General features: G+C 39.8%; 1 protein-coding gene across 3 annotated transcripts in view; it reads right to left on the bottom strand.

The window, feature by feature from the left end:
* Positions 1–2,782: 2,782 nt before the first annotated feature.
* The window catches only part of Plcb1 (phospholipase C beta 1), a 680,822-nt gene continuing 672,984 nt past the window's right edge, over positions 2,783–10,620 (bottom strand). For all 3 annotated transcript variants that reach the window (XM_031372013.1, XM_031372014.1, XM_031372016.1), the window contains one exon: positions 2,783–5,990. In XM_031372013.1, coding sequence (XP_031227873.1) covers positions 5,763–5,990 — 228 coding nt within the window. In that variant the 3' untranslated portion in view covers positions 2,783–5,762. The remainder of the gene's footprint in view (positions 5,991–10,620) is intronic.

Raw genomic sequence — 10,620 nt, 5'->3', positions numbered from 1 at the left:
AGATAGACATTATGCTGAGAGAGACTTTGGAACACTCAGTCTTAAATGTAATTTCTCCATTAAATCCCTTCCCTCAGAACTCAAGGAACCTCTTGGAAGAAGGAGATGAAAGAACTTAAGAGCTAGAGGGAATGGAGGACACCATGAAAACAAGGCACTCTAAATCAACATGAGCAAAGCTCATACAAATTCAGAGAGACTGAGGGAGCATGCATAGGACCTGCACAGTGCTGTACCAGGTCCTCTGTCTATCTATTGTGGCTTCCAGTTTAATGTTTTTAAAGGGATTATTGAATGTGCCAATGAGTGGGTCTTTGAATCTTAGGCAGTCTCTTGGATTCTTTTCTTTCTGTTGGTTTGTGTTGTCAAGCTTTGACATGACAGTTGTCTTATCTTATTGTGTTTTATTGCATTTTATTATTACCTCTTAGAAGTCCATTCTTTTCTAGTAAGAGACAGAAATGCAGTGGATTGGGATGGAAGGGGAGGTAGAGAAGAACTGGGAGGAGCAGAAACCACAATCAGGATATGTTAAGTGAGAAATCAATCTATTGTCAATAAAAATAGGAAATAAAAATGGGGGAGGCTCCATTTTTCTTGAGACAAAGAGGCTGGCTGGTACCTCTGAGATGCAAAATGAACACAATTTTTCTAACCAGTCTCAGAACCTAGTAACCAGAGACTGACCTTCCTCCACCAGAAACTATTGTGATGGAAAGTTACTGCCTTGACTCAAAGGCACCGTGGGATTAACACATGTTTTGATCACCAATAAATAAAGTATCCACAGTGACACAGATTCTAGTCACTTTGCTCATTGTATTTTAACATGTTGCTATCTCAGGAAGTAGAGAAGCATTGAAGTTTGAGTGGATGTTGTCTCCTATTAAGATAGGAGTTGTTTGCTTTTCTTTTACCTTTGAGATAATAGCTAGCTGAACAAATTAACATATTCACCACAAACACAATACTAATAGTCCACTGAGTACATATGGTGAGGCACAGCATCTGCCTGAGAGAGAGGTATTTAAGAGAGGGAGAAAGAGGGATACTTTAGGAGTTTAGGGAAGAGCATTTGGAGCCCATTGAGTGAGATGGTGCCTCAGGGTAGAAGGAGATGTATAGGACACTGCTAACTTGGTGTGTCTGGTGGAAGTACCTAGTTCGAGATCTCAGACATCCACTGGGGGATTATCCTGGAGATAGCAGAGATCATTTAAAGGTTTTCCATCTCCTTTGGACTTTGACAGTGCTAGTCAAGTTATAGCATGGGGAAAGGGTTACATGACTGACAATGAGAACTTGGGCAAGTGGGCAGTGATGGTGGCTCCACTCATGAATGGGTACAGTGACAGAAAGCAAACAAGCATGAGTTACCATGAGTCAATCAAAACTGACTATCCTGGATTGCAAATTTCTTGGTGATGGGATAAGGGAGAAGATATATCAAAAATAATGGTGGGTGTGGGAATGTAGCTTTGTTGGTAGTGCTTGCCCCAGCATGCACAAAACCCTTGGTTTGATGTCTGGTACACCCCTTGGATTATAATCCTAGCACTTGTCAGGTGGAAGCAGGATGATGAGGCATTCGAGCCTATCCTCCCTCACATAGGGAGCTTGAGGCTAGCCTGAGTACATGAAATGCTGAATCAAATTAAAAAAAAAAACAAACCTCTAAAACAACAACTACACAACAACAACCAAGACAAACCATCAATGTCAATGTTCTGCCTTGGGTAATTAGAATAATAGTTCTCTTTTCACTGGTGGAGAAAACAAAGGGGTTGGAATGCCATATTCTGTTGGATGCACAGTGCATATGCAGACTGTATTGGCTAAAGAAAGACAGCTTTGTGGTTACAGTTAATTTTTTTTTCTTGACTAACTCTTATGTTCTTCAGGGACCAAAACTCTGGCCTACATAGGGTGTACCTGCATTGGCTCCTCACTGTTGAATCTGGGAAAGAGTTTGTAACAGCACCAGTGTACAGAGTGTGCAAGAGCACACATGATTTCTACGTGTAGTTGTAGAGATGTTTCACCATTTTTTGTGGCTGTCTCAGAAGGCTTACTATTGGATTCCAGCTACTTCATTGTAAGAAAGCTCAGGCTACAGTGAGGGCACTATGGTCTTCTAGCCTAGAGCCCCAGAGTCTTTCAGCTGATGGATCACTCCATATACGGGTGTCTAAAGTCAAGCCCCAAGGCTCTTCCCCAGGCATTGCAGGTAGACAGAGGCAGGTCATTCTCAACCTTGTTCTATTTTAATTTCTGCCTCTGTACCCTAAGTCTACGACAGACAAGAGATCATTTGGTGTCACCTACTGCACAGCAATAGATAACTGGGATGCTGCACTTGGGGTGCCTTCATGACACAGACAAAGAACTCACATGCACATTCCCTTTCCAACCATTGTTGCAAACTACATATTTCATTAGAAAGCTTGTAAGGTGCACCATCCGTTCTTCTCATTTCCATGATCTGTCAAAACTCATTTGCTTTGCCTTTCTTAGGTTAGGAAGAAAGGGAGAAAGAAAGGGATGGCAGAGAAAGGAAGAAGAGTCTCCATCATGGGGGGAGTACCAAGTGACAAGCCGCTCCTGGAGGGTGCAGGTGATATGACTGCAGTCACAGCTGTGCCTTCTGCACCACAGAGTCTAGTCTGCCTCGGCACTGGTGTGTTGTGTAAGGTGGGCCTTATACTCTGATGACTGACATTATGTTTGTTGCCACTGACCTCCCTGTAGAGTGGGCTGTGACTCTAAGAAGGTCCGGCTGGACTGTGTTAAGAAATTTTTATTGTTTCCTTTGGACAACTTTTGTGTGATGAAAGCACATAAAATTACAAGTGGAAGAAACATCATGCCACAAAATTGCATAGAATGATTACAAAAATGTGAATTATGCATTTTAAATAACTTGAGATAGAAGAACCCAGATATGTACATTTTTAAGAGCATCAAATACTTTGCACGCTCTCTCTCTTTTCTTAAAAGGTGGGAATCACAATGCTCAATCCATTACGAACAGTATTTACACAGTGCACTAGGGCGACATTAAATTCAAAGGAATGCAAGCAATGGCTCTTTCTTTTGTAACTTAATTAATGACAGCTTATCTATTACAGGAGTATTAATTAATGTCTGATGGTACTGAAATGTTAAAACCCGAAGCACATGGCATGTCATTAGAACTTGGAACACTGATTTACATGGCCCAACCACATTAATTCTCAGTAGTTTAAAGGTGTCAGGGATGCAGCCTACTTTAATGCATGAGTCTACTCTCTACTATAGGAAAAACCACAGTACAGAATTCCACACATTCAACGAAGAACAAGGCAAGTACATAAAGGCACAAAACTGCACATCATATAGACTCCTTTTCTTTACCTTTGTCTATTTTCAAGTAATATTAATATTATCAATGGATAGTATCACGGTAGTAGTTTTGATGATGCAAGATGCACAGTGTTACACACTACCCCACAACTGCAAAAAGTGTCACTGTACAGATATAAAAAATGTGATTACAGTAAATGAGCAGATACAAAACATTGTAAAATGACTAGAATCACCAAGGTAATGAAGTCCAACTACCAAAACAGGATTTGAAAGTCAAGGTTGTTCAACTTCAGTCACTACACGGACTATGATGAAATCCAGTATTCTGCAATAACCACCACTGTGTTGGGTTTCGAATCCTGTTATCCATTCACTCTTCTCCAATTTCTAACAGTCTGTGACTGTGTTTGTAAAATGCAGCATTCCATTTGGACCATTCTCACTTCCTTCGGAGTAATGCCTTTCCTTCAAAGTGCAAAAGTTGAATGGTTCACAGAGATCTCTTCAGTGGAAGGTAAGCTTTAGTAAGTGACTAATTAACACTCTTGATCCTTCACATAAAATACAATCATCTCTGAAAGGGATGTGATTTCCCCATTGTGTCTCAGTAGGTGTGTGTGTGTGTGTGTGTGTGTGTGTGTGTTTGTGTGTGTGTATCAAACACTTTCATGGTGTTTGAAGCAAGCCTTCATTTTGATTAAAACTTAATTATGGTCCTAGTTATTGCTTAAAGTTAAATAAAATCACTTCCAGAAAAATATTAAATTCTTAAAACACAAAATTTCAGTACATAATTGTCATTTGCTTTGCTAAACTATAAGCAGACAGGTTCACTTTAAAATAAAATGAAGCCATGGGCATTGTCATTGCTGGGCTTTAATGTTCTTTGTCCCACTCTCTAAACCATATTTTTTCTATATAATATTATTTCTTAAGACCTTTTAACAAATGATTTTATTAGCTTTAACATGATATAATTTGTTTTTCTTATTCTCCTTAGAATAAAATAAGAATTAAAAAAGACATAACTAAGTCAAGTAAATATACAAACTAAAATATAACCAGAGCTTTATTACTATCAGAATAAATTTGAAATTATTCAGTTAAAATTTATTGAAGATAGTAGTAATACATTTGCACTCTATTTCCTATGCCTTTTTTGCATATTCTGACCATTAAAACAAGTTCAAAGTCTGACACTTAAAATCCAATTTTTGATCCTCCAAAATTTTTTAGTAAATTCATTTTCTAAATTCTAAGACTACCTCAAGTTGCATCAATGACTCCATAAACTGATTCTTAGCATTTCCATATAATTTAATTGTCCATATAACATATATTTGACCCATTTCTTCTCTGTCCATGTATCCCTGAACTTGCTTTTTAAATCTTATGGAAGAGATTTGGGTCACTGCCAATTAATAAACACACATTTACACTCATGCGTATGTATGTGTGTGCACTTATATGGCTGGGTGCATACATGTACTATATACATGGAGATAATGTGTATCATTTATACATGTACATTTAGATAAATATTCTATCTTCCTTTCTACAGTAAAAATAAATGAACCACAAAAAATATCTGACAATAAAATAGCCCACTGGATCCTGTTCAGTCTGGTGGGAATCCCGACTCAACAGACCAGACCTGTTGTAGCTGTTTAATAGCTTCAGGTCAACAACTGATAGATAGATACCCAAAGGCGTGCAGCCAAATATACAACCCATATTGCTAATCGTGAAATGGCTTCACTGGGAAATGATACAATCATGTGATTTTTTTTCTTCATTTTATAAAAGAAACCAGCTTATATGAGTCACTATGGTATCTAATAAAGCCATGTCAATAGCAAATACAAATGCCTCTGTGATAAATAAATTAGCAAACGGCAAGCCACCAGTGCCTGCAAAGCAAAGGATGAAACAATTCACTCTACACGTTAACTTGAAAACATGGAATTGCGGGGCAGGTAGGGAGACAATGCTCAAAGTGGAATGTTCCATAGTGTTAAATGGTGCTGCGCACTTCTCAAACTACTTCTTTTACTTTGAAATACTGTACACCAGGGCTTCAAATAAAGACACGAGCTCTAGTTTCCTTCAAAGAAGACATTGTCCTTCATTACATATTCCATGGAGCCTGGGAGCTGCCTGCTTTTTATTTACTATTGAAACAAAAAGAAAAATCCTGCGTACATGCACCCTTCTCTCTAAAACTGGCAATAGTTTCCACATGACACATGGGACCAGGGTATGGGACCTTCACCGGGATCCTTCTGGAACTCTCCCTTTGGTGTGGATTTCAGGCTAAGGGATGTTTCTCAGGAAGATGGCCTGGGCAGTGATCTTTGTCATTAGAAGTCCGCTGGAGCTCAAGCAGCCGTGCACATCTGGAAGGTCTGGCAGGGACGTCACAGAGGAGTATCAAACTCTCTTCCTGGGTTCTCTCCTTCTATCTCCTCACTGGAGGGAGACTTGAGGTTCACCTTTGCAGCGTCTGAGGCCAGGGAGGGAGGGGCAGAGCCATGATTGCTGTCTTCACTGATCTTCCCTTTCATGGCTTCCTGTACAAACTCCAGAATCTCCAGGGGCAGTCTTTTGAACTTGTCTTGGTACTCTTGCTCCAGCTCCATCTGCAGCTGAGAGACATCGAGAGAGGAAAAAGGTTGAGGTCGTTTATATTTCTCAACTCACCCATACAGACATTCCTGCTCAGAGATGTGTGAAGGGCACAGTAAGGACAAATGGACTTAGGATGCCAGTCAGCCACAGTGCAGATGAATAACGCTTAGTAGGACATACCATTTGTTGCCAGTTGAAAATCAAGTTGTGATCGTGTGGCACAACAAGCTTAAGGACTTGGACGAGGACAAATAAACTCAACTCTAAACACACTCACACATACTTGGAAAAGTTTATAGAAGTAGTACATAATGATTGAGAGTCTTACGCTCAGGGATTGAGTAACGTCAACAGCAGGGCTTCAGCTTGAGGTGGGGAAACTGAGTGTTTCTAGTTTGTTTATTCAATTAGTAATTTGTTTTTTGTTTTTTTTTAATAGGACCTCATGCATACTAAGCAAACCCTCTCCCAATACCTTAAGTCCATTGGTGCCTTTAAAACAAGGGTTCTCAACCTTTCTTATGCCAAGACTGTTGAACACAGTTCCTCCTATAAAATTATTCCATTACGACTTTATGACTGTAATTTTGCTACTGTTATGAATTGTAGTGTAAATATCTGATACACAGGACATCTAACATACCACCCCTGTGAAAAGTCATTTGACCACCGAAGGGGTCAGGAGCCACAAATTGAGAACTGCTGCTTTAAAAAGATGCTTGGTGAGTTGTTGTTTTTTTTTTTTTTTTTTTTTTTTTTTTTTTTTTTTTTTTTTTTTTTTTTTTTTTTTTGCAAATGAGCCCCACTCACGCACATTAACTTTTGCTGTGAGTTCTTTTTTAAAATCACTTCCTTATTTCCTTTCTCACTGCCATTTTATTTGTCTTTTAAAGTGCTAAAGTGTCTTTTAAATGCCTTCTATTTTATTTGTTTTATGCCTTGGAAAATTGCAAGACCTTTTTAATGTCAAGGAACTCTTCACACACAGACTTACACAGCTGCCTTAGCTATAAAGTGGTTGTAAAGCACTTTCTCACGCAGAGGTGAGGGTGCTCGGAGCAGTGAGGGCTGAGCCCAGTAAAAACTCTGGATTTAAAATATCCTAAAGACAATGTTCCTTTGCTGCCCTTTATTAGCCTTGAGGCTACTCCTTTTAACAGCACCTGGGTGGATGAGGCAGGAGGATCACCATGGGTACAAGGCTAACCTTAGCTATACAGTGAGTTTAAAAAACAAAATACAAACAAACAAAACCCAGAAAATTCTTAAGGTCTGAAAATGATTTTCGTGCTTGTCTGCCTTCTGATGTGCACAGACTGTGAGGGCTTGGCCTTGACTCTTGATGGGGAGGTCGGGTGGACCTGGCCTCTGCATTCTGCATGCTGTTCTGCATGATACAATACTGTGATAGCTAGCTCTCAGAACTTATGCTAATTATCTTCTCTTTAAGGCCCCAATTCTACTTTGGCCACATCCTGGCTCTATATCCTCCATCTGAAACAACAGGTGAAGCCTCTCAGGGTTGGCCTTGACTCTGAGGACCTTCCACTGTGAAGTCGGTCCTCAGGGCTACTGCCCTGGTGAGTCTGAACCTCTTTTCGGGACACTGCTAGCCATTTGACAGTATCTAATAGTTCAATTCCTTCACTATCTCTTTAGGTCAGAGTTGGTCTGCCAACTCTCAGCTATTTACTCTCTGTATCTGTGTGTAATGAGCTCTGCAACTCTAAAACTCCCGAACTTTTGAAATGCAGAAAGTTCTGGTAAGTCTATGACAAACTCAGCAGGAATGACAGTTATTTGTGGTCCTCGTGTGGTCTCTCCTTCCTGTGCTCGCCCCTCTGCACTATATTGCAGAAAGGTTAATTTCTGTAGGGTATGATCCAGGCCTTCCTGAAATGTTGTATGGTATATACAATGCATCACCTTTCCAAATAAAAATTGTTACAAGTTCTAAAAAGCAGTGGACTGGAAGGACGGCCGATAGTGAATTCTGGATCTTGCTGAAAGACATCTCCCAACAGATGGAATGTGAAAAAAAAAAAAAAAAGGTTCAGCCTGGGTATTCAAAATCAACTTTCTCCCCTCTCCAAAAAAATACAAGAAGAAAAAATATATATGGAGAGAGAGAGGGAGGAAAGAAGGGAGGGAGAGAAGGAGGGAGAAAGAGAGAGAGAGAAAGAGAGAGAGAGAGAGAAAGAGAGAGAGAGAGAGAGAGAGAGAGAGAGAGAGAGAGAGAGAGAGAGAGAGAGGGAGAGGGAGAGGAGAGAGAACACAAGAGTTCTATTGGATCAATGGAGAGGAGTGCCCTCAGCTTCCAAAATACACTGAATTCTGATGGAACAAGGACACCATGAACATGGACCCATGTTCTTTGGCTCAAAAAAAAAACAAAAAAGCATTTCAGAATCATAGACAGGAAAACACTTGTCCTTTCATCCCTCACTGCCCCAACAATTCAGAAGAAAACATGGTTTGCGTAGCAGCTCAGTTGTTTGGCAGAGTGACATCCCACTCTGAGACAGATGTGCTGCCTTACCAGCAGCCGCCTCCATCAGTTCACAACCTTCAATCCAGCACACTTGTGATTAGTTTCAGTTCCAAGCAAACCAAGGAAAAGAAGAACAGCACAGGGGTGTGCACGGTGGCCACAGAGGACGACTGTTTTTATTTAGGTTTGATAGGTGGATCTGCAACTATGGGTGTGTTGGACCTGACCTAGCAAACAGTCAATCCTAAGATGTTGTGTAAGACACTATGCGATTTCAGAATGATTCATCGTCATAATCATCATCATCCTCATTATTAAAAAGAAAAAGAAATATGAGGAAATGCCAAACAATCAGCCAACACTTTTTAAGGATGTTGGTAATATGATTCCTGTAAAGACTTAATCTTTATAATTTAATTTGAATAATGATGCTTAATAGTTTGTAATCATTGACCTAATTGTGACTAAGTCATAACTATCCTGGACTTCTCTTATCATGAGGTAGAAATAGATTTTTATTGCATTCTAAACTAGGTCACTGCCTTACAATTTAGATGAAATGCCATATATGCTATTCTTTAGAAAAGTCATTCAATTATTAATAAGCTAATTTAAAAATTGTATTTACTATTAGATGTCAAGTTAGAAATTTTTCTTTTATTTTTCTTGTGAACTAGTGATTTGTTCCTTGTTAAGTATATATGTATTTAAATATATATACACATATATGTATATATGTGTGTATGTATATGTATATATATGTATATATGTATATACATGTATATATATGTATATATGTATACACATACATACACATACACACACACACACATATGTATAAGCCCCATCCAACTGGAGTTAGTACAGCTCAAGGACTGTTGATTACATGGGCTAAGAAAGTCAGATGAGTGTGAGAAGCAGGCTGTGTAAGACAGGAAGAGGAGTGGGACTAGAGAAGATGAGACCCAACTAAACGTGGTGCCATGAGTGGGGTTCTAGCTCAGGCTTGTCATATTCTGGTTTTTCAAGAAAATAAAAACAAAAAGAAAGAAACAGACAACAGCAGCAACAACAACAACACCCAGAAACTGAAATTTTTTTATGCAAGTGTTTCTGACTTTTTATCGTCGGCAGTCAAACAAAATGATATTTGTTAGTCCGACGACATTTTCCAACACTGGGCAGTAATCTGGTCTTAGCTGTAGGAAGGAAAACAGGTGTGCCCACCCAGGGGTGAGTGTGTTTCCCCCTGGTAGCCCTTTAGGGGCTGGTCTCCCTGTGGCAGGTGCCTGATCCTTACAGCTGGGTTCAGGTGCAGTTGTGAAGACAGCTACTGCTTTGTCACATTTGAAGACAGAATGGGCCCCAAAGCCCACACCAGGCACTTTCCTTTCACTTAGGTTCTGTTTTAATCTGAGGACAGAAAGCCTAAGGTTTGGGATCCCCTCCTTAGACATGACTGGGATAGCAGTGGAGCGAGGTGACAGTCTCTATTACCATCTTCCGTTCATCCCATGTCATCATGTGGAGAGCAGGTCCTTTCGCTGCTTCCTGTAGATTTTTGTGCTACAAATGACCCCTAAGTGAAGCTGGGCAGAGCCTCAGAAACTGGTTTTTCCAGTGTTCTGCAGGAAAAGCTGTTAACTTACTAGGCTCCAAGAGGTCTGAACCCAGCATGTTTACTTGCCAGGCAGACAGCATTAACTGTGTGCTGTGGCAGAAGCCGGAGCTGTAGTCTTGGCTTCCCAGACCTGAGCCAGAGGGTCACCTGGGCAAGAGTTCAAGATCAGTCTGGATACAGGATTAAGACCTGATTGCCCAAAGCCGCCCCTGCGTCTCTGGGAGACAATCTTTTACTTACACTTATTTTATGTTACAAGTACCTCTTTATATTAAAAAAGAAATCCCCAAAGTATTTTAAGACAAAAACAAATTAACAAGGAGCAAAGAAAGAAAAAGGACAAAGTGCATAGCCTTTGATTGGGTAAGTCTGTCTTCTGGAATCTGGCTTACAGGCATGAGGCTAAGGATGCTCAAAGCATTATGATGTTGACTGTAGAGGCAAAATAAATGAACAATGGTGGTAAGGAAAATATAGCCGTGTCAATATCTACAAATAACACAACTTTTTTACTTTTTTTTTTTTTTTTTTTTTT

The sequence above is a fragment of the Mastomys coucha genome, unplaced genomic scaffold, assembly GCF_008632895.1.
Source record: "Mastomys coucha isolate ucsf_1 unplaced genomic scaffold, UCSF_Mcou_1 pScaffold15, whole genome shotgun sequence".
Classification (NCBI taxonomy): Eukaryota; Metazoa; Chordata; class Mammalia; order Rodentia; family Muridae; genus Mastomys; species Mastomys coucha.
The sequence above is the reverse complement of the archived record's forward strand: the minus strand, read 5'-3'. Positions and strand labels throughout refer to the sequence as shown.